This window comes from Rhincodon typus, chromosome 19 (genome assembly GCF_021869965.1).
Source record: "Rhincodon typus isolate 14 chromosome 19, sRhiTyp1.1, whole genome shotgun sequence".
NCBI classification, from domain to species: Eukaryota; Metazoa; Chordata; class Chondrichthyes; order Orectolobiformes; family Rhincodontidae; genus Rhincodon; species Rhincodon typus.
In genome coordinates, this window is record NC_063350.1 from 39,393,782 (window position 1) to 39,418,202 (window position 24,421).

Sequence of the window (24,421 nt, forward strand, 5' to 3'; positions counted from 1 at the left end):
ATTCCCAACCTCCACCACCCCAACACCAACCCCCTTCCCCGCCACCCAACTGGGATCTCTAGCACTTTTTGTTTAAGGTACAGACTCCAGCATCCGAACTAATTTGCTCATTATTGTATCTACTGCCCTCCAATCTATGGGTCTGTTCTTGAATCTAGCGTATTTTAGAAAACCATAACCAGTGCACCCACTATTACAGACTTAGAATTGTTACAGCTCAGAAGCGGACCATTCAGCCCATCATATCTACACAAGCTCTCCAAATAAGTGATTCACTTCGTTCCATTCTTATGTATTCTCTCCATCATCTTGTCCACCTTCCCTTTCAGGTCATCATCAAATTTCCTCTTGAATATTTGAATCGAGTCTGCTTCTACCATAGTTCCAGGCAATGTATTCCAGACGTTAACCAATTACTGCATAAAAATGTTTTTTATTCTCATGTTGTTTTTCCTTCTTTTACTAAAGACTTTAAATTTGTTTCCTCTCATTCTCAAGTGGGAACAGTTTATCTTGATCAATTCTGTACAGACCTCTTATGATTTTCAATGCCTCTATCAAATATCCTCAACCTTCCTCTTTCAAAGGAAAGCAGTTCTAGCTTCTCCAATTAATCTTCATAACTAAAACTCTCCATTTCTGGAAGCATTCTGATGAATCATTTGTTCACTCTCTCGAATGCCTTCACACCCTCCTTAAAAGTGTGATGCAACACTCCAGATGAGACCAAGTTGCTGATTCACATAGAGTACAAGAGTAAGGAGATGATTTTGAACCTATGTCCTAATTAATAAGGCTTATGCTACTGGAAGTTTTATTAACCATGCTCTCTCAACTTGACCTGCCACCTTCAAATAACTAATGCACATATCCATCCGAGTCTCCTTGTTCCCTTAGAATTGTCCTTTATTTATATCATTGCTTCATATTTTTCAACCAAAATGTATCAACTCTCAGTCTTCATGCTGAACTTCATCTGCCACTTTTGCCTCTATTTGATAAACTTTCTCTGTCCCTTTGAAGTTCTATACTATCCTCCTCAGAGTTATCAATGGTTGCAAGTTTTGTACTGTCCACAAACTTTGAAAAGGTGTCCAGTACTTTAAATCATTAATATCAGGAACAGTAAGGTCCCAATGCTGACCACTGGGGAACTTTGCTGCACAAATTTCCTCTAGGTCTAACAACATCAATTTACCATTACTCTTTGTTTACTGACATTTAGCCAATTCCGTATCCATGTTCTCACGGCCCCTTTTATTCCATGAGCTATGACTTAATCTCATTTGTTCATGATGTCTTATCTACTCTCGTACAGTTAACCTATTAAATAACTCCTGCTTCTTGATTCTTAAATCCATTTAGAGTCTGAATTGCCTCCTCTATTTCCATAGTCTGGATAGCATCTTGTTCCTTGGTAAAGACAGATGTAAAGTATTAATTTGATATCTAAGCTACGCCCTCTGCCTCCAAGGGTAAATTCCTATTTTGGTCCCAAAATGGCCCTAATCCTCATTTTACAGCTCTTTCATTATTAATGTGACTATAGAAACTTTGTGATTCCCTTTTACATTGGCTGCCAGCCTCTTTTCATTCTCCCTCTTTGCTTTTCTTTGTTGATTCTTCAACTCCCCTCTGAACCTCCCATATTCAGCCTGATTCTCAATTGAATACTCTACCTGACATCTGTTGTTTGCACACTTTTTCTTGCTTATCTTAATTTTTATCTTTTTTGTTATTCAAAAAACTCTGGATGTTTTTGTCCTACCTTTCCCTTTTGAGGGAATATACTTTGACTGTGCCCGAAATAACTCTTCTTTTCAGGTAGCCCACTGTTCAACTCTTGTTTTCCCTGCCAATTTTTGATTCCCACTTATCTTGGCTCAGGTGAGAGATTGGCTTTCTCCCAGTTAACCATTTTTAATCTGGATTATTATTTTCCCTTTTCCAAGAGTCAGCTAAATCTTAAAATACAATGATCACTGACCACTAAATGTTCTCCTGATACCCGACTCACTTCAGTCTTAACCATCAGTTCTAACAGTGTCTCCTTTCTTATTCATCTGGAAACATATTATAGAAAACTTCCTGAACACATTCTGGGAACTCTTACCCATCACTACCCTTCATGCTCCTGTATTCCCAGTCTACATTCACAAAATTCCCCCCCGCCCCATTATAAGTACTTGATATTTTTTGCACCTCAGTAATTTTCTTGTAAATTTGTTCCTCTATATACTTCCTACTGTCTGGTGACTATAAATAATATTAATCAATGTTTTGTTTCTTAGCTGTACCCAAATAGATTCTGTCTTTGATCCCACTGAGACATCCTCTTTCTGCAGCATTACAATGTTCTTCTTAATCAATACTACCCATCCCCCACCGTTTCTTGAACACTTTGTATTCAGGAATATTTAATATTCATTCTTTGAGCAAGGTCTGCTATAGATACAGCATCATTATATTTCCACATGGCAATTTGTGCCTATAGCTCACCAGTCTTGCTAGGTATTCATATACATGCACAATAACCCCGATTTAGACATCACTTTCTCCCTCGCTGGCTCCACCAACTAAATCATTATTCCTTATTCGAGAGCTATACATCTCTCCTGATATTCTGTATACCATGGCACTCCTCTCTCTTATGATCACTTGGTTTCATACCCAAGCCAAGCAAGTTTCAACCCTCTCCTATAACACTAGCAAAATGCTCCACCAAGAATTCAGTTCCAGCTCTGCTTAGGTGCAACCCATCCAGCCAGTACATACCCCAGCTTCCACAGAGCCACTCCCAATGTCCTGGGAATCTTTAACACATTTCCAGCACTGTATTTATCTGCTTTGTCTGCCTGCTGAACACTTATTTTTGAATGATAGTGTGAGTGAAGCATTGATTTCTTCTTTTGAGGTCCTTCTTTCTAATTTCCTGCTTGGTTCCCTAAATTCAGACTGCAGGACCATATCCCTCTTTTTGCCCATGAACTTTGTACCAATATGGACCATGACAGCTAGCTATTCACCTTCCTCCTCTCAAATAGTGCTCTGCAGCAGCTCAGTGACATTCTTGACATTGCCACCAAAGAGACACCACACCATTCCAGCTGCAGGCCTTTTTGTGGTTACAAAAACACCTATCTATTGCCCAAATTATTTCTGCAGCGAGCTCTTTGAAAACACAAGAAAGTAGATCATCAGACCCTGAGTATTCGCCAAATGTTAATTTATTACAGTTCTCCAGTACTGATTCTGAGCTAATATTAATTACCTCAAATCATTTCAATATTATCAGTGCCTATTTTGCTCTCTGTATCTGATATGTAACTTATGTATTGTACTGTGAAGGTGGATTTTCTTTTTCCTGCACCTTTTCCAATTCCTCTGCACTCCTTTCGGGAAGAATGTCAAGAATTAGTTATTCCAATGACTGATTCATTTAAATTAAAATCAGAGCTGTAATTAGTTTCAATATTTTAACTCAACATATTTAATCAGCACTGAACTCAGAAAATGCTGCAAATCTATCTGTGGAAATTAAATTGAATCCTTCAGATTTATAATTCATTACTACTTTTAATCCTATGCATGAGGTATGCTTCTTTGAGTGCACAATTACTTTTTTTCATAATTTTTATGGCAACTTTATTGTCATGAACATTATAACCTGTGACTCAAAGTAACAACATTCTGAGAGATACTGGTGAAATTCTTGCAGGCATGTTCCACATTAAAAATAAACTGCTCTAGTTTTAATTCCATATTTTACAAGCAAACCCTCGTGCTTATGCATGTTATACTCAGATTCCCGTTTCCAAGTTCAAATATAAGAGTATTCAATACTTCCCATTTCCCACATCATCGTGTCTGATATACTCAAAAGATGCACAAAAGCTCTAACTCCTGAATGTTCCTCCAATCAAATAATCCTTTGAACCCAAGAAAGTGTGTTCAATTTTTTTCCCTTTATGAATCACAAATATGTACCACAGAAACGAGACCACGTGAAAAAAAAGCCAAATCAATAACTCCGGTAATTTAAAAATATATCTTATGCGGGAATATGGAAAGCACAGGACCAGAATAAACTGCAGTCCAACTGGCTGGAGCAGAAAACAAATGTTTTGTCTGCTTCTAAGTTACCCCTTCAATGCTTGAATTCTGGCTTTGTGACACTTCTGGGTCTGCAGTTTCAGTTTAAATTACTTCTGTAGCCCTGTCTCCCTGGTGGAATGTGTAAATTGTAAGAATCAGCAAAGTTTGCAACGAAACACTTAAAATGGCACAGCCACTGTGTAGCATCACCCACTTTAGCTCAGAGAAAGATTCAGAGTGCAACATAGCTTGGTAAACAAACAGCAATGATAAATTTAAGTCTAATGTCAGATGTTTAGTTGAAGTAGAAGATTTTCTTTCTATATGTCCCCAACAATATCTTCAATATCAGTGACTGAGATCACGTCCAGCAAGAAGCAACCTACAAAAAGTACAACTGAGGAAGCAAGCATTTTGGTTTCGCCAAAGCGAATGAAAGCGTCCAAGCTAAGCAACAACTTAAACAGTTAGACACTGCAGCACTCCAGCAGACTGAGAATAAAAATCTGTTCCATCATTGAATACGTGTTGCAAACAACCTGATGGCAGCCTCCACTCAAACAGGGTGAGCAATGTTAAAGACAAGGACACAGTCAAGAAGAGATTTCTTGACAAGATACTGTATAAACAGAAAAGTGCCATGTCCAGAGATCCCAGACATTGCATAAGAGGAAGTCCCTGTTTCAACAGGGTAGTGTCCTCCATGATGTTGATTCGTGAGATTAAATGTCCTCCAGATATAACAATGGTGTAAGTTGCCTGCTTCAGCAGGAAAGATATCCTTAGTGAAGGAAATGCAAATGATAAAAAGGTCCTTCAGCCTCAAAGGACTTTCAGACTTCAACCCAAAGATCTACCGATCTACCAAGTGAGAAGAGATTACAAACTGGGAGAACAGCAAAATCTCCAAACCAGCTGAATTTGTGAAATTTAAGCCATACATTTGGCAGGAGATGCGATAGCGTGTATGGTAAATGTAATTATATACAAAAATATATAAATATTTGTCATGAAAAGATCCTGGGGGTTGATAAAGTTTAAGGGTCTGAAAGGGTTAATGCTTAAGAGCACCATAAGGACCACCCGTTGTTACGATGTCACACAGACTTGGTGGGAGAACCATTTAAGATTTTGGAGGAGTGAAACCCACCATCTGAGTCTTCCTCAGTCTCTGTGGCAACGTCTATCAGACTAATGTAACTTGTATCTAGTTGCTGACATGAAATAAACTACATTGGGTTTAAGACGAGAGCCCCTCCTTGCTAGAATACAAAGTAGTTTTTTTCCCTACTGCACTAGTTGCAGCAAAATCTACCAGATAGCTCATACAACCTGAGGATGGAACACCTTACAGCAATCCTAAGGCTGTGACCTTACACTTCAGGAAGCATTATTTTGGATTTCAATGTAGATATTCCATTAAGGATCTTGAATTGTTGAATAAAATGACATGCTTGTTCTTCACAATAAATCTAGATCCTGAGTATTTAATCTCTCCTTGTAGGTCAGGTTTGCCTCAACCAGCGAAAAAAAAACTAGGTCTCAGATTGGTCGCTTTTCCCGGGCTGCATCTGAATAAATATTAAAACTGCCATGCCAATAACTGGTCGATTTTATTACATTAAAATGTTACACTAAAAAATGAAAACAATACAAGACAGATCTTCATTTCTGAAGAAGGGTCTTGGCCCAAAACGTCAGCCTTCCTGCTCCTCTGACGCTGCTTGGCCTGCTGTGTTCATCCAGCTCTATACCTTGTTATCTCAGATCTTAGCACATACTTGCTGCAATGTAGTGACTACCCTATAAATGTATGAATAAGGAACAGGAACGGGCCCCTTGGCCCTTTGAACTTGCTCCACCCTTCAATAAAATCATAGCTGACCTGATTTTAACCTCAACTCTACATTCCTACTTATTCTGAGTAATATTTCATCCACTGTCTAGCCTTCAGTTAAAAACGTACAAGTACTACACATATTCTGTTCCACTTCCAACATCTGAAAATCGTTAAGTCAATCAGAAATATACACAGTACTCAAACAGTGGGCAGGTCATGCCTTATGTGATTTTTTTTATTACTTGAGTTGCAATCTATTCCTTTGGTTATACATCCAAAGTTGTAATTTGATTTCTTTGCTTCTATTACACACCGGGCATTTAATTTTGAAAAGCACCCTACCATACCTCCACATCTCTCTCTTCCCGCCTTACAAGTTGAAAGACTATTGGTTCAGTGCACAAGAAAAGAAATACAATAGACAGAGGAACAATTTCAGTCAACAGAACAGATTAAGAGACCTGTGCCCAGTCAACCAATGTCATGAATGGCATCGACTCAAAAACCACTGCTTTGATTAAGTTTGTTTTTGCATTAGTTATGAACTTAACAAATTCTGAAAAATGTGTGAAAACATTCTTGTACCTGAAATGGGATTTATAATTAATCTGGATTTATAAACTTTTAGATTGAATTTTCAGCCAGCCTATAATTGTAGTTGACTTAGGTTACAACAATTACTGTTAAAGTTCACCCCAAAATCTTGCACTTCTCTCGAATCCTAAAGCAGAATTTCAGGAATTTATTTTCTGTTCACCACTTGAAATAAAACACAAGTTGTGTCATTACCGTCATAGGTGTGAAATGTCATTACTGTTGTAATGTTGGAAATACTGTTGTCACCCTAAGCTGCAATCAATGAAGCCCAAGGTATTCTGCTGCTGGAGCCTCATCATATCAATGTAGCTTCACCAATGGCATAAATTCTGCTTTCTCCTGTTTGGCAATCAATCCATCTCAGAGGGTTGCCTTCTGTTCATACCTTTCTATCTGTGGATTAATAACTTGGGTATTCCAGTGTCTGAATTCTTGTTGAATTCCAAATCTATCACTGAGAATTTCAATTGTCAACACCACCAATTATCTCCTTAAATGGGTCCAAACAAACTTGTTAGAAGGGCACACTGACAGGTTCAAGATGATACAAACAAATCCATCAGTGAAGCACTGGCTCTAATTATGTTTAAAAATAGGCGAGTTGCAACATTTTCACAAAAGGTCTCAAAAATATGGCAGTGAATCTGGGCCGTGACTCTTCAGTGTAATGTGTCATCTGTTGTCCAGCTTAGGTAAGAATAATACAGACAAAATACATATTTTTCATTCATTCACAGGATAAGGGCATCACTGGCTAGGCCAGCATTCATTGCCCAGAGGGTAGTTAAGGGTTAACCACAACGCTGTGGGTCTGGAGTCACATGTAGGCCAGGCCAGGTAAGGATGGCAGTTTCCTTTCCTAAAGGATATCAGTGAACCAGAAGGCTTTTTTTAGACAATCGACAATGAATTCATGCCATAATTAGACTCTTAATTCCAGATAATTATTGGCAGGATTTGAACCCGGGTCCCCAGAACATTATCTCGCTCTCTGGATTAACAGTCCAACAATAATACCACTAGGCCTTGTCTCCTCTTAAAATATATCAGATGTTTTGCAGTAAGTATGCACAAAAAAGTTTTATTGACACTACTGGGCAGAGCACAAACAGACAAGAGGTCATTGTTTAGACATGAAGGATTGGTGAAGGTACTGATATGGCCAAAGTGAAGCCATATCCAAAAAAATCACTGCTTTCCGAAATGGAGGAAAGAAGTTGAAAAAAACTATGCTTATGAAAGTAAAAATATCTGGAAAGTAATTTCACTGTAACCATGTTATTAATGAAAATATACAATATGTATACTTTTTTAAAATGTTAACAAATTGTTACTTTGCATTCATAGTAAATGTGAAATTGACGGCTTTAAATATGACACGTTGCGTTTGAATTCATTTCTTTTGAGCTTTTCAGTCATTCCACATTATTATTGTGCAAGTACCCATTATGACAGCAGAGGGAGCTATTAACCTTCCTTACAGACATTGCCATGCAACTTTGAAGAGGTAAGAGTGTGAGCTGGCATCCTTCCCTGCTTTGAAATGTCAGTCCCACAGTGTCCTTTATATCATAGCACTGCATTTAAAAATTACTTTTCTTAAACCCAATTTAAATTAACAACACTATGTCAAAAATGGCTACGACTAAAGCCAAAGAAAACTAAGAATGCAGATGCTGGACGTCTGAAACAAACAGAAGCAGAAATTGCTGGACAAACTCAGTATGTCTGGCAGCATCTATGAAGAACAGTCAGTTCTCATCAGTTCTGAAGGAGGTCAGTGGACTCGAAACAGGGACACAGCTTTCTCTTCACAGATGCTGGCAGACCTGCTGAGTTTCTCCAGAAATTTCAGTTTGCGTTTGCATAAGAAGGGTCCTTTGTTTTGGTGACATTGGTTAAAGGAGGAATTTAGGGAAAGTGCATTAAGAGAAATTATTGTTTTGCTTTACAGGATGTCACAGGGTCTTTAAAACTCCGTAAATCAAGCCCAGCTTGATAGCTCATCTCTAAACATTTCAAGCCAGGCAACAGTAAAATTGTTTCAGAGGTAGTAGGAACCGCAGATGCTGGAGAATCCGAGACAACAAGGTGCAGAGCTGGATGAACACAGCAGGCCAAGCAGCACCAGAGGAGCAGGAAAGCTGACGTTTCGGGCCTACACCCTTCTCCAGGAGCTTTCCTGCTCCTCTGATGCTGCTTGGCCTGCTGTGTTCATCCAAATCTGCAAACAGTAAAATTGGATATGTTTTTTATAAAAAGATTGACCACTCAAACGCTCCATTAAATATAGATCTCATGACCCAGAAAAGGTTCATGCAGCAGGACACAGGATGGCATGAATTTAGTTTCAAACATATGATTACTTCTATCTCAGGATAAAAGACCAGAACTGCACAAATGTGCAATTGTAACAGAAGTAAATTTACAATTGACTCAAGGACACTGTGAATGCTAAATGCATGAGTTTTATTTTATAGTAGGACTTCTACTCTTGTTTACTAGTTTAGATACTGATCAAACTGTGCATTTCAAATACCATTCCAGATAACCTACCTGTATACACAATGTACTTGCTGGTTTGTGTCCTAAATAGATAAAGTTAACTGCTTCACATAACAATATGTGATGAACAGGGCCTATTCATCCAATTTATACATAATTTTTTATGAAGGCAAAGGCCTGACCACCCATTTGGTTTACATGTTCGTACATAAAGCATTACCTGTAAGTTTGTACAAGAGTGGCCATTGATCCAGGTCACTCACCCTTCCAGTTGTCCACTTCCTATCAATCAATGGGCCTCTTAAAAGATTTCAGAGATTTTAATTTCACAATCTAATCCAATCAACCATTCAAAGTACTAACAGCTTATTTTTAATGAAGTGACTTCCTGACTTAAAATCCCAAACTTGCTCATTGTCATTTTGTACCCATGTCCCTCTCTCTATAGTCAACTTGAAACAATTCTTAGGTTCACTTTTCTTTTTAACGTACTGTCATATTTACAATGCTAACAAAACATTTGCCTCCTTTCAAAGCTATAGGCCCAGAGCATCATCCTTGAGGTAGAATTGCAAATTTCCATCCTGCTGTTTCTGTTAAGTGGTTCTTTAATGTCTTGTTTGTTTACTTTAATTATTTAATAAATTTAACAGGATTATCCTTTTTTTCAAATGTGTGATTGTTTATTTTAAATGATTTTATGGGCATTTCAAAAGATTTTGCAGTGTTAGTACAGGGCCCTTGGTAGATACTGGAAGGGTGGGTTGAAGGCTAATCAGATCTCTGGATTTTAAATCAACATGAAGACGTAAGCACAGCAGTCCAATGACACTTCAATGTCTACTTCTTAATAATGCTGAATGCAGAAATGGACTTTAACTGTTAGATAAAGCATATTAATGCATGTTAGTAATGCAGGTCAAATTAATGAAGACTTGCCTTTTAAGAATAAAGCTTTATTAACACACTACATTAAGGACATATCTAATTTATCATACCGGAAATGATTATGACAGTAAAGTTAGAAAGACCTTTTAAATATGCTCATCAAAAGAACTCCACAATTGGATTCACCTATAGTTCATGTTTTCTCTGAAGTCCCATTAGTCTCCTGACTGAAAGGGCTCAACATAATGGAAATCGCAGGGATGTAAAACATCCATCTCCACAATGAAGGTTTGCTGTATGGTGACTTGCTTATCCTGAAGTCATAATATAGCCAAAAATGGAAATGGGAGCAGGAATCCTGGAACTATGTCCCACTGTCCATATTTAAACCACCCCCACCCCCCCCAACCCCCGTCCCCATTGAAAATACTTTTTCAATTGTAACGCAATGGCTAATAACCATCTTCTATTGCAGAACAAGCAGAGGTCATTCAGTGGCCCAGTGCTGTAATGATGCTCAGATGGGATTCCTGCATGTTCAGGTTACCATCAAGTACGTTCAGATAGCTACCATCGGTTAGCATTTGCATCTCCTCAGATAGTGAAATAGTCCAAATGCAGCAAGATGTGGACAATATCCATGTTTGGGCTGGCAACAACACATAAGTGCCAGGCAATGAACATCTCCTTTAAGACAGAACCTAACCATCACCCCTTGACATTGAATTGCATTACCATCACTGACTCTCCCACTATCAACATCTTACGGCTACCATTGAACAGAAACTCATCTGGTCTAGCCATGTAAATCTAAAATAGCAGCAAGTAATTTATCTCCTAACTCCTCAATGCCTATCCATCTATAAAGCACAAATTAGAATTGTGATAGAATACTCCTTACTGGATGACTAAATTTCCAATGACACAAGAAGTTTCACACTATGCAAGGCACATCAAACCAGCTCCATCAAGTGGCACCACATCTGCAAACATTCACTCCCACCACCACTGATGCACTGTAAGAGCAGTATGAACCTCTACAAGTTGCACTGCAGAAATTCACCAAGGCTACTCGAGAAGCACCTTCACACCTATGACTACTACCAGTTAGAAGGACAAGGGCAGCAGTTACATGGGAACACCACCCACTGCAAGTTCTCCTCCGAGACTGTTCTGGAAAGTAGCTCACCACCACCTTCTCAAGGGCTGCTTGGGGTGGGCAACAACTGCTGACCGGTCAGCAAAGCCCATGTTTCATGAATGAATAAAAAACTATCTTGAAGCTGCATGCTTAGGAAATATACAATACTATCTATTCCATTTCCTTGAATCATCAGTTGGAGGTATTGCTTGATCCAAATTCTAAGGTACTTGATACAAATTTTTTCAAGGTTGTCATTAACTCTACAGCCACTGGCAATGGCATCCTCAACTTGCATGGAGGAAGTAGATCTGTTCACACAAGGCGCCATAGAATTAAGATTCTAATGATGACCACGAAACGATTGTTGATAGTCAGAGAAAGCCATCTGGTTCACTAACGTTCTTCAGAGAAAGAAAACTGCCATTCTCACTTGGTCTGGCCCACACGTGACTCCAGACCCACAGCAACGTGGTTGACTCTTAACTGCTCTCTGGACAATTACGAATGGCAATAAATGCTGACTGAACTAGTGATGCCCACATCCCATGAACAGATTAAAAAAAAGGAAAAGGTCGCATGTGTACTTCTTTGCTGTACTCAGACTGGGAGAGTGCTTCCCAAAGATCCAAAGATCCATTGATAGACCATCATCCTTCCTCCCTATTCACACAGCACACCAAGCATATTAAAAATAGCAGCAGCCAAAAACCAGTAGCATGTGTTCTAAGCAGAATCATTGAAGTGAGAGCCAAGGCATTCACCATGTACCACCCCACATTCTGTAGATTTGACTAAAATTAACTAACAGTATTAACCTCCAAGCATATCTACCAACAGAGCATGAGCCAGCATCAGTTACTAATCTTAAAATCGTGATTACTCTACAAGACTAATGCAGGTATCCTTCCTGCAGTGAAGGCATCTTCAGCTGTTATGAGAAGGCATTCACTGGAAGGTCATCAGGAGGGAGTCAACTCAGCACCACACAATAATCACACTCTGCTCAGTCTGCATAGTACTGGTGCATATGCAATGATGCACCAGAGATGGTGCACCATTTGTGCAAGCAACTGGTGTGAGCACCAAAATTAGGGGTGAATTGAATTTTGTAACCTTAACTTATCCATTGAGAAACAAGGCACTGGAAGAGCGGCTGGAATTATTGAGAGTCCAACAGTGCACTTTTAAATCTGAAACCTTTAAAAATTCCTCACATTTTAAGTGCAAGTCTCTAAATACAAGGCCATGTCTTCAAAGGGCTTCATTTTGAAAGTGTGCCAAGCTGGGAAGCTCTTTAAATTCAGGGATTGAGGTGCATTTGAGGAGCCCCTGACTTTTGTCTATGACAGACACTAGATCCCAGCCCTGGAACCTGAGTATTCTGTCTCCCCCTGCCTCCTGAGAGCCTGGCTGCGGGGTGTTCGCTACCCAGGTTCCGGGGCTGGCCGTGGCAGCGCGCGCTGCTCTGGGCCTGATCTCGGGCCCCGCGTCCGCCGCCCCAGCCCCTGCATATACACTTGCGGGCATACTCACACGGCACCGGGGCGAAACCATCGCTCTGTCCGCCCGCGTTCATCGTGCAACCCCGGCAGCTCCCCCGAACACACCCCCACAGAAACAAATAAATATTATTTGCAAACGAACAAATAGGCTGAAAGGCTGCTACTGAGCCCGGCCGGCTACCCAGCGCGACGGAAGCGGCTGTGGGAGACTTCCGCCTGTCCTCGGGGAGAGAGAGAGAGAGAGTATCCAGTTGTAACAAAAAGGGTCTAACTCTGCGGCGTGCACTTTATCCTGCAGAAATGATGTACACTACACCTAATGTCTTTCAACTGTTTTCCCGGCTGCCACAACTGTTTTTTTGTGCTTGGATTTAGCCCAGCTCCAACGTAACATTCATCCATATTTATAATAGGCACATTTCCTGCATAATTTTGCATGTATTTGTTGTATGAATGTCTCATAGTAGCAATCCTTATGAAGGGTCTAGGCCCGAAACGTCAGCCTTTCTGCTCCTATGATGCTGCTTGGCCTGCTGTGTTCATCCAGCTCTGCACCTTGTCGTCTAAAGAACTAACTGGGAAATAAAACGATCGCTCAAATTTTTAGAAGTGTAGACCAGTCCTAAGGATTGAGGCCATTCATTAGTTTTTTAAGAGCCATGTTTTGACCAGGACAGCTGTATATGTGAGAATATTGTTTTTAAAAAAACTAAAAGTTTGCAACTTCCCATTCTTTAAATCTGTGTGTGCGTGTGCGGTGATAGTGATTCTAATGCCAGACTGCTTTTTGCTTGATTCAATGTAGAAAAAGCAAAGATAAACTGGTCAGTTGTGAATAATGTCCAAGATTGCTGTCTTAGATGGTTATCTTTTACTGGGAAAATCTTCATGCATTGGAGAAGACAGAAACCAGTCTGGAGTGATTCAAATAGGGAATTGTAGGAGGATTGCCAAAAAGAAAAGTGGAATCTACCAGGTATGCCCCATCCACGTAAAGCAGGATAAACCCATTCCTCCTAGTTCCTATCCTACCAGTCTGGTTTCGACCATGAAAGTTGTGAAAGATTTTGTTAATTAAGCAGCATCTAACCAACGATAACCTATTCACCATTTATGACATTTTTCTATCAGAATCATTCAGGTCCAGACCTCACTACAGTCATATTCCAAATATGAAAAGGCAGGTTAAATTTCAACAGTGAGGTGAGACTCACTCTCCTTGATAGCAATGCAGTATTTGAATAAGTGTGGTATCAAGAAGGCCTTGTACAATTAAAGACAGTGGGAATCAGGAGAAAAACTCTGCACAGGGTAAAATCATCCCTGGAAAAAAAATGGTGGTTGTGGTTATTGGAAGCCACACATCTCAACCTTAGATCATTGCTGCAGAGGTTTCTCTGGGCTGTCCCCTCAGCACAAACATTTTCAGCTTCTTCATCAGTGACCTTCCTTCAAATATAGGTTCAGAAGTGGGGATATTATGCAAGGATTGAACAATGTTCAGCGCTATTTGCGAATCCTCAGATACTGAAACAATCCATGTTCAAATGCAACAAGATCTGGACAGTATTCAGGCTTGGACTGAAAAGTGGCAGGTAACATTCACGCCAGACAATGATCATTCCAGTAAGAGACAATTTAACTATGCTCATCAACTTTCAATGACATAACCATCAATGAATCCACCACTATCAACATCCTGGGGTTACCATTGGCCAGGAACTGAACCTGAGTCACTACCTATGTACAGTGGCTACAAAAGCAGATCAGAGGCTAGGAATCCCGCAGTGAATAACTCACCTCCTGACTGCCCAAAGCCTGTCCATCATCTACAAGGCACAAGAAAGTGATGGAATACTCTCCACTTGCCTGGATGGGTGCAGCTCCAAAAATAGGCAAGAAGCTTGACACCATCTAGGACAAAGCACTCCACTTGATTGGCATCACATCCACAAATATTTAGTCCCTCCACCACTGATGCTCAGTCACAGCAGTATGTACCATCTGTTAGATGCACTGCATAAATTTACCAAGGCTCTTGAGACTGCAAATTTCAAACCGATGACTACTTCCATCCAGAAGTGAAAGGGCAGTGGATACATGGCAACACCACCAAGTGCACGTTCCTCTTCAACCTACTTACCAGCCTGATTTGGAAATATATTGCGTTTTCTTCAGTGTCACTGGGTCAAAATCCTGGAACTCCTTCCTGAACAACATTGCGGTCCTACCTACAGCATGTGGACTGCAGCGGTTTAAGAAGGTAGCTAACCACCACCTTTCCAAGGTTATCTACAGCTGGGCAATAAATGCTGGCCCAGCCAGCGATGCCCATGTCACGTGGGTGATTTTTTAAAAAAGCTGTTTGATCCATAATTCCTAAGAAAATGACTTTCTGTGGCCACATGCAATGAAACCTGGATGACATTCAGGCTTTGAAAATAGCATTCACATCATACAAGTACCAGGTGATGATCATTTCCAACAAGAGAGGATAGAATTACCTCTCCTTAACATTCAACAGCATTACCATCACTGAATCTCCCATAACCTTGGGGTAACTATTGATTGGAAGCTTAACTGGGCCAGCCATATAGATACAGTGACTATAAGCATTGGTCAAAGACTGTGTATTCTCTAGTAAGTGATTCATTTCCTGAGTCCCTAATATGTTTCAATGTGTTCAAGGCACAAGTCAATAGAGTAATGGAAAGCCATACACCTGTCTGGATAAGTCTAGTTCCAACAATCCAAGAATTGACACCATTCAGGATAAAGCACCTCAAGAGATTGGCATGCAATCCAACAACCTTAACCATTAATTTCCTCCACGACTGGCTCACTGAAGCTGCAGCCTGCACCATCTACAACATGCACTGCAAGAATTCACCATGGCTTCTTCAACAGCATATTCAAAGCTGTAATCTCTACTGACCAGAAAAACAAGGGCAACAGATACATGGAAACCCTATGGCCCACACAAAACCTAAATTGAATAAGAGAATTCATAGGCCACTATCCAGGAGAGTGCACACCCTGAAAAGTCTACCTACATCTGGTTTGGAACAGTTAAATTACTTAGCAACATCCAAATCAGAACCAATCAAAATAAAATTCCGGTTAAATGGTCACCTGGTTGTACTGGAGGTCAATACTGCGTGCCCATTTCAGTGACCGCAGAATCAGCCTTTAACAAAATTTGCTTTGGATTCCAACTCTTAAGTTTGCGCAAGATCTCCGCATCCCAAAACCAGTCCAACTCGTCCCTGCCTCCCTAACCTGTTCTTCCTCCCACCTATCCCCTCCTCCCACCTCAAGCCGCACCTCCATCTCCTACCGACCAACCTCATCCCGCCCCCTTGACCTGTCCGTCCTCCCTGGACTGACCTATCCCCTTCCTAACTCCCTACCTACACTCACCTTTCCTGGCCCCATCCCCGCCTCTTCGACCTGTTTGTTTCCTCTCCACCTATCCTCTCCTCTATCCCTCTTCTATCCGCCTCCCACTCTCTCCCTATTTATTTCAAAACCCCCTTCCCCTCCCCCTTTTCTGATGAAGGGTCTAGGCCCGAAACGTCAGCCTCTCTGCTCCTATGATGCTGCTTGGCCTGCTGTGTTCATCCAGCCCTGCACCTTGTTGTCACTGATCCATATAATGTTTTTTAAACTGTCATGTTTTTTATACTGACCTCGTATTTTAATCTGTGTGCATGTGTAGTCATTTAATTCATAAGTTTGAGGAGGCAAAGGGAGAACTTTCATTATCTCTTTCAAGTGGATGTCACAGTAGTTAAAGTGACCAGTCCTTTGGTCACTTATCACTGCACAGGAAACTTGCCGGGAAAATGCACAAGGTTTGGTCACTGATGCCTGAGGAAAGTACCACTGATTATGAGGCAGTAAAAAGCCTATCTTAAGAGCTTACCGTTAGAAATGCTGTTCTCTCACGGAATGGTTCATTCAGAAATACTTGTAATTTGAAGTGTTTAAGCACCTTGATTTTGCAAAGTGGGTATGGACACTTAATATACAGGTTACTTATGAAAGTTTTTGTGCAATAATTCTGATTAATGAGTTTAAAATTTCCATTCCCTTCCAATAAGAATTCACCTCAAAGAAACAGAGAGTGATCAGATCAAAGCAGAGAACCACACTGGCTGATTGTAATGAGCTGATCAATAGACCCAAAATCAAATAGAAACCCTCCCCTAGCCACACCCAATCAACTGGAGGGGATGGCAATGGGGAAAGTGAATTTATTGAATGCAACTGTATACAGCAGGTGGTAAGAAAAGTCAAACACTGGAGCCAGGCACCAGTTCCATTTGATCTGATCTCACTATATTAGAGCTTCTTTCACACATGCTTAGTAGCTAATCTTAGAGTAAGGAACAATTTCCTTTAATCCACAGTGTCAGCCATTAATTGGCATTGAGTAGAGTTCACTAGGTGTTGAGCATGGGCAGGAGCTAGGCATGAATGGATAAGTTAAATGGCAAAGGACAGCCATTGCATTTAGCAATGAATGAATGGGAAGCGCAAAGGGGCATCAATCCTTTTGCTGCCCACAATTTTCAGTTCTATCTTCAGGCCTGATTGAGGCTGTAGTGGACAGGTGGGCTACACTCTACCCTCCAGTCAGAAGAAGAGCTCCAGCAACCCAGGCCAAGCAGATAGGGCTGGAGGTGGACTTAACTGCCTCATATTCCTCTCAAAAGTCCACTTGCCTCACAAAGGCCAAGCCTCTCAGCTCTAGCGATGACGACTCTGTAACACTGCAAGAGCAACTACATTTCACCCTCCCTTTTTATGTACCCTATTCACACTGCAGTGAGGAGCACTATCCGCTCCCAGCAGCTACACTGAAACCCTCAGTCTTCCTCCTGCTTGCCATTTGAAAACTGCTCATTGTTACTCTCCATAATCTTAAATAATTCCCAGGATGGCAATGGAGTAGCAGTGCTGTGTTTGAGGTTCTGAACTCATTCATTTCGATCTGCTTTTCTTTCTTTTTTTTCTTTCTTTTTGCTTTTGCTTTTTTTTATCCCTTTTGTTGAAAGTCTTTTGCTTCAGTGAGCTGTTAAATAAGTGAAAGGACCTGGTGACTGGAGGCTGCAGGCAGGCCCTGTCTGAGCATGTTCTAGGATCCAGTCAGTGATCTAGTGATTGGGGCCTGAGAGCAGGTCCTGCCTAAGCATGTTCTAGGATCCAGTGAGTGATCTGGCGACTGGAGGCTGCAGGCAGGCCCTGTCCAAGCATGTTCTAAGATCCAGTGATGGATCTGGCGATTGGGGCCTGAGAGCAGGCCCTATATACACATGTTCCAGGATCCGGCTGCGGCACTGGTAGTTATAGAATCAGAAATGGTGGCAGCAGCAGGAGGAGTTCGGAGGTGGTAGTGTCAACAGCAGCAAGCACTGAGCTCGTCCCGAGACTTCAGGCTGTGTCTTGGCCCAGGTACCTGCATGGAGGTAAGACTTAAATAATATCTGGATGTTTCTCGTTTCTTTTGGCACTGTTTCCTTTATCCCTGCATTTTTGCAATTCCGGTTTTGTAATCAAGTGTGTGGCCAAGATGGGACTGGTTATGTTGGTAGAGGCGAGATAGCACCAGCGAATGGCGACTTTCGTTCCAGCAGCGTGGCGAAGGGGAATCGTGCCTGACCACCTGGCCCATGGCTGTTGGCTGATGACAGAGCACTTAACAAGAAGGACTGTAAAGTTAGACACTTTTTTTATTTCTTCATTTTTCTGCCTTCACATTCTATGTTTCAGTTTATTTTTCAATGCTTTCACATGGTACCAGAGAGTCACAAAACTATACAACACTTTTCACTGTATCTTGTAACAAGATACATGTGACAATGAGTAAATCAAATCAATTCTGCACAGGCTTAAGAAGTGATTATTTGAAAGCAAGCAGCCTCCTGCTTCTCCCCCACCATCCCACTGGCTCTCTTTCTTTAAAATCTATACGTGTTACTGAGGCGTCAAGAACCAATGATGTTTGACAAGTCTGTGATTTTCCAGACCCACCCACACCTAAACTCAATGAAAAATGGAAAATTCAGCCTAAAATCTTTGAATTATTGGTCACGCTTCTGACACAGCACTAAAAAAGAGATGGAAAGTCTTGTGATGCAGTGGCAGTGTCCCTGTCTCTGAGCAAGAAGGCCCAAGTTCAGGTCCAACCTGCTCAGCAGTGTGTCATAATATGCTGGAACAGGTTGATTAAAATAATTAAAATTAAAAAGGAAGTTGAAATCCAGTTCATTAGCTCTAATCCCCAGTGCACCAGAAACATGTGTGTGTCTAGGAGACTGGGGTCAGGAATTTATAGCTCACTGGCAACAGTCAAATCTAAAGATCAGATTTTGTTGATTGCATTTGGTGAGTAAATAGAACAAGTCTACTCATGGAGGGCAATCTGGTTCATTATGCCTTTGGTAGTGACGCTGGAAATAATTTCACAAACTTCTCTTGGCAAAGAGGTTTGCTGATAGTAGAATTTACTGGAAAGAACTCAGTGACTCAATTTTGACCTGACTGAACGTCTCCTAAACCTGTAAATCCACTTTGTCTTCCCACATGGAACCAATCAAAACATGCAACTCTCATGTAAACTTCTGTTGTCAATTATTAAATAGCATATACCACTGAATTAATACCTTTACAAATCATCAAATTGTACACATTTTTTATGATTAAATCTAAATAAAGCATTATGGGGTTAAATTGGAGAATTTCAAAATTGATTGTGGGGAACACAAACACACAATTAAACTAAATTCATTCATCATGCTGCTTGTTAAATTTGTATCATTCTCAGTTCAAATGATTGCTTTGTGCAGCCATGCTATATACGCTATTCATTGGCTGCATACATCAGAATCTGGATTGACAGTGTGAGTGGTTAGTCCTACTTACAGACAGCCTACACCTTTTCAATGCGATATACATGTGGCTGAAAAGAGGGTGTATCAGTACTTTACTTTGAAGAATGGCTGAATATGGTGACAGACTGTTCATCTAGGCTTTCTGAGAATGCACTGGAGGCCTTGGTACAAAACATGGAGGACAGAAACGCAATTTTTGCAGGTGGGTAGAAGGATCTCCAGAAATGCTCAGGAAGCAGTGGGTAGAAGTAGAGAAGGAGATCGATGCCAAGACTGTAGCTTCAGAAAAATGGACGATACGGGAAGAAGCTGAACAGTCTGATGAGCTGTCAAGTGATCGAACTCAATTTGCAAATGATATGCTTCCTAATACACTGTTCTGATGATGATTGCCAACTGTGCATATTCACCGCTGATTATTTCTGACTGCACATGTGCACATGTGTGTGCACAACATTTAGCTGATTTTTAAAAATTAAAATAAACTTTTACTTTGAGACTTTATTTCTCTTAGGGGTATACTCTTCCATTAAATGATTTTCATTATTAGGCATTTGTCACTCTTTGACTATATGTATAAAAAAAATTGCTGCTAATGTGCATGCTCTTGGGCATCAGCAAGCATTGCCATCTTCAAATGACTTATCCATCCAATGGATGACAAAATCAAACCACGAATTAATTCACCATGCTCCTATCATCAATCTTCCAAGAATCTCTGGCCATCAAAACTCAACCTTTCAATTAAAACCTCACTATCACACACTTAGCACTGCTACAAACTTCATCCCACAATACACAGCTCACTCACACTGGCAATTATACAAACATGATGGTTAAATCATCCAACTACATTTCAAGACATTCACTCATATATATCTTTGTTCCTTGCAGGCAGTGCTGGTGTATAACAGAAGATGGCAGGAAAGAACTGAAGGAGGGCATGTTTTAATACTCATGACGGAGATAGTGCTGACGAGTTTTTAAGTTATTCAGATGTCTCTAAGTCATTTAGCAGAATTTTTTCATTAGCATAATGTGTTCTTACCCTGTGGCCTGCTGTCTTTAAGATTTATAGATCACAGATGTTCCATAACCAGCTATTAAATACTATCTAATAAACATATTCTGTTTATAACGATTGATCCTATCTTCTGCTGAAGACCTCAAGTGGGCATTCTTCCCACTTAGTATCAGTAATTTAGACTAATACCATTAAGGATCGTTAGCAGTGAAGCTACCTAGGTCATCCCAGATAGTTCTGGTGGGCATGAATGCAAAATATAGCAATTATGGGAAGTGGCACCTGTAAGTCATTGAAAATATCTACATAGCAAATTTTCCTTCTTGCTTGTACTTCTCCCTCACCCTTCAGTCTCTTCTGACTGTCACGCTACAAATAGTGTGAGCATGCGTTCATGGTTTTCTAGCTTCCCTCAACACAACCAAACCCTTATTTCTTTTCATTTCAGATACACAAGAACTGGAATATTCCCAATCAGAGAAGAAAGAGAGATAAGATATTGAATATGAAGGGACAGTGTCACTTGATATTACTCTCTCAACTACCAGCTCAATGAATGACACTGCATGTACTTTAGAAGTTAGGATAAAGTAAGAATTTGCATGTGATCAGACACTGTTATCAATGCCTTAATGCCAGAAATAGAAGAAAGGATAGCAGAAGGCAAGGTCACAGACTTGTTCTGCTCCAGATGACTTAAATGAAGATTTTGATGAGCCAAATTTAGGAAATTGATAGGTGCACATGACAAAATACTATTGCACTGGAAAGCCTGCTGGAAATGATGCGTACATTGTCAGGGAGCCCGAGGAGTATAACACTAACCTAATATGTAATATGTTGCACAGTTTGGGGCTCATTCATTCCAACTAGAATTGGTGCTCACTTATGTTGGTACGTCTGTGGAATGAATCATGAAACACATCTGCTAGTGAAAGTCACAGCTTCTATTGCAATGCAAAAGTTTGCATTGTGCGTCATTGAGTGTTGCATTAGAAGCTCAGAGATTTGTAATGTGGTTTGGAATGTCATTGTTCAAAGGAACATCCAAGTTGTCTCAATCGTCCATCAAAGTTGTCTCCAGTAGACCATGAGGATTACCTAACCACCACCTCAGAAGATTGCCTGTAGCTCCATGAAACAAAAACCTAAAGTGATCCATCAGGATGACAACATTGCTGTTCCCATCCAACGCCATTTTTGTTGCCTGTCACCCAGTCAGCCCATCACTCCTTGCTGAAATCCCAATGAAAGAATTGTTTGTGCAAGACTCAATGGTTATGACCTCCCATTAGAGCCATTCTCCCTCTTTCTCAATTCTGAAAGCTGTCTAACTCTGAAAAATTTCTGTTTAACTCTGAGTTCAGCTACACCAAGGAGCATTACTTAAGTATAATTCTAAAAGAACAAAAGCAATGCTACCTTCAAAACATTTTCAGTCTGCATCACTGCTGGCCTCACCATTATCTCTGGGCATTCATTCTTATGGATAAGCATTTATTAGAAGTTGCAGAATTAAATAAACAAGACAAATATCTTGAGCTGATGAACTAAAATGACTTCACCTCCAGCAGGTCTATTAATCCCTTAATTTTCCACATCATGGTAATGACCAGAAAGTCCGTTTTTTGGGGAGATGTTGATTGAGGAATAAGTATTGACCACGCCTTGGGGATAACTTCACTGCTTTTCTTCAAAATAGTCCCATTGGATTTATATAACCACCTGAACAAGTAGAGGGTCCTTGGTTTAACATTTCATCTAAATAATGGCACTTTGGTTGGTGGAGTGGTGGGTGTGTGGAATGCTCAGCTGGCAGTGGTAGTGGAGTCAGACACTTTAGAGACTTTTAAGCAACTCTTGGATAGGCACATGGAGGATAGTAAAATGTAGGGTATGCAGGGTAGATTGATCTTAGTAGGATGATAGGCCTGTAAGACATTGAGGGCCGAGGTACTTGTTGTGCTGTTCTATGTTCTATGTTGTGTACAGAAAATGTTACAAACATGGATGAGAGAGAATTGAAACCCCTGTTCCTTTCTCTTACTATCTTTAATAAGGGTGTTTTTGAAAAAGAGGATGTGTGTGTTTCTTTTCTCCTGAGTATTGGGATAATTTGATAATCAGCAGCAGGCCTTTCATCGATTTAAATAAAGAGGATTGTTTAATCATCTATTCACCCAGAAAACCTAATGCATACAGAGAAATGCCCTCAAGGAGATTGCAGTCAAAGAGAATAGTGCATTTTTACAAGTTATAAACAAAAGAATGTTTCACAACAGTGATTTGTTCATCTTGGAAGGCAAACAGTGCAAGCATGATGAAGTTTTTTTTAAATTTCTTAAGTGAAGTCCAGGTGGCATCAGTAGCCATAGTCATATTGTCAGAATCATTGCAGGATGTATATGAAGTGATGGATTTTTAACCGGTCACAAACCTTAGTCACCTGCAGCTTTGCTAAAGGAGGTTGGTTTTCCCTACTGGTGGACTTGAAAAAAAATGCTTGGAACCCTTATCATATTGCAATCTCTAGATCTTAAAAATGTAGATGTCACAGCATTTTGTGTTGCTGTCTCTGCATTTGTTATATGTCTCTCAGACAACAAAGCCTTTACAAAAGAGAATCCAATATGTGCACTTCTGTGTTTTTTAAAACTATGTTCATTAATGGAATGTGGGTGTCTCTGGCTAGGCCAGACTTCAATATCCATCCTTAATTTCCCAGAGGACAGTTGAAAGTCATCCGCATTGTCGGTCTGGAGTCACATGTAGACCAGTAGTTTATTTCCCCAAAGGACATTCATGAATCAGATGGGTATTTTTCCCCTGACGATCGACCATGGTTATCATTAGACTCATAATTCCAGGGTTTTAATGCATTCAAATTCCACCGTTGGCTACAGCATTCGCTAGGTCTCTGGATTAATAGTCTAGTGATAATACCACACAAGGCCAGTGCCTCCCCATGAGTGTATGCACACATTCACCTTGGGAGCCTAAGAAAATAACTTTTGTTTCTGGTAAATAAAAATGATTTGGGTCAGGAAATCCCTTCCAGTTGGTCTCAGGACAGGATTTTCTGGGTGACGATTTTTTGCTGCTTTAGTGTTCATTTTCAAAACAGAAGTCAGTTCCAGAAGGTTCCATTCAGATTACAGTTCATGTTTAAAAAATAATGCTAGGACATGTCTTTACTGGCATGATAGGAAATCCTCCCCAAACAATTGAATCAACAGCACAAAGCAATAATTCAGCCATTAACTTAACCTTACTGTTTCTTTCAGAAATGTATTATATTTATAATGTTCTTCATTGCTATATTTATACACATACATTAAGCTGGACCTGCGACATTGATGGTGACAGAAACTAGTTTGAAGTTAAATTGGACAATATGATTATTGTTTGTGTATAGCTTCTGCTACCAAATTGTTAAATTTAGAAAAATCAAGTGATGACTGAGGTTGTTGACTTGCTCGCCGAGCTGGCTTGTATTTGTTCAGATGTTTCATCACCATGCTAGGTGACATTATCAGTGGAGCCTCCGATGAAGCGATGTTATTCTACGCCACTTGGAATTCATACTGTCCGGTCCGTCATGGTGAGTTCTGTCATTTCCGGTTTTCATCTGTATGAGTTTATATATGGGGTCCAATTCTATATGTTCGTTGATTGAAGTATGAGTGGAGAACCATGCCTCTAGGAATTCCCGTGCATGTCTATATTTGGCTTGAGCTGCTATGGTTACTTTGTCCCAGTTAAACTGATGGCCTTCATTGTCTGAATGGACAGATATTAAGGAGAGTTCATCGTGCTGTTTTGCTGCTAGCTGATGCTCATGTACTCTAGTGGCGAGACAACAAGGTGCAGGGCTGGATGAACACAGCAGGCCAAGCAGCATCATAGGAGCAGAGAGCCTCTCTGCTCCTA

The 24,421-nt window shown here is 40.4% G+C and overlaps 2 protein-coding genes across 2 annotated transcripts in view; one reads left to right on the forward strand and one right to left on the reverse strand.

The window, feature by feature from the left end:
* zfp64 (zinc finger protein 64 homolog (mouse)) overlaps nucleotides 1-12,782 on the reverse strand; it is a 54,834-nt gene extending 42,052 nt beyond the window's left edge. The window contains exon 1 of the mRNA XM_048608627.1: nucleotides 12,603-12,782. Within this exon, the coding sequence (XP_048464584.1) occupies nucleotides 12,603-12,645 (43 nt within the window). The 5' untranslated portion in view covers nucleotides 12,646-12,782. The remainder of the gene's footprint in view (nucleotides 1-12,602) is intronic.
* Nucleotides 12,783-13,409: 627 nt separating this feature from the next.
* Nucleotides 13,410-24,421, forward strand: part of LOC109910917 (1,25-dihydroxyvitamin D(3) 24-hydroxylase, mitochondrial) — a 39,875-nt gene continuing 28,863 nt past the window's right edge. The window contains exon 1 of the mRNA XM_048608580.1: nucleotides 13,410-13,547. Within this exon, the coding sequence (XP_048464537.1) occupies nucleotides 13,410-13,547 (138 nt within the window). The remainder of the gene's footprint in view (nucleotides 13,548-24,421) is intronic.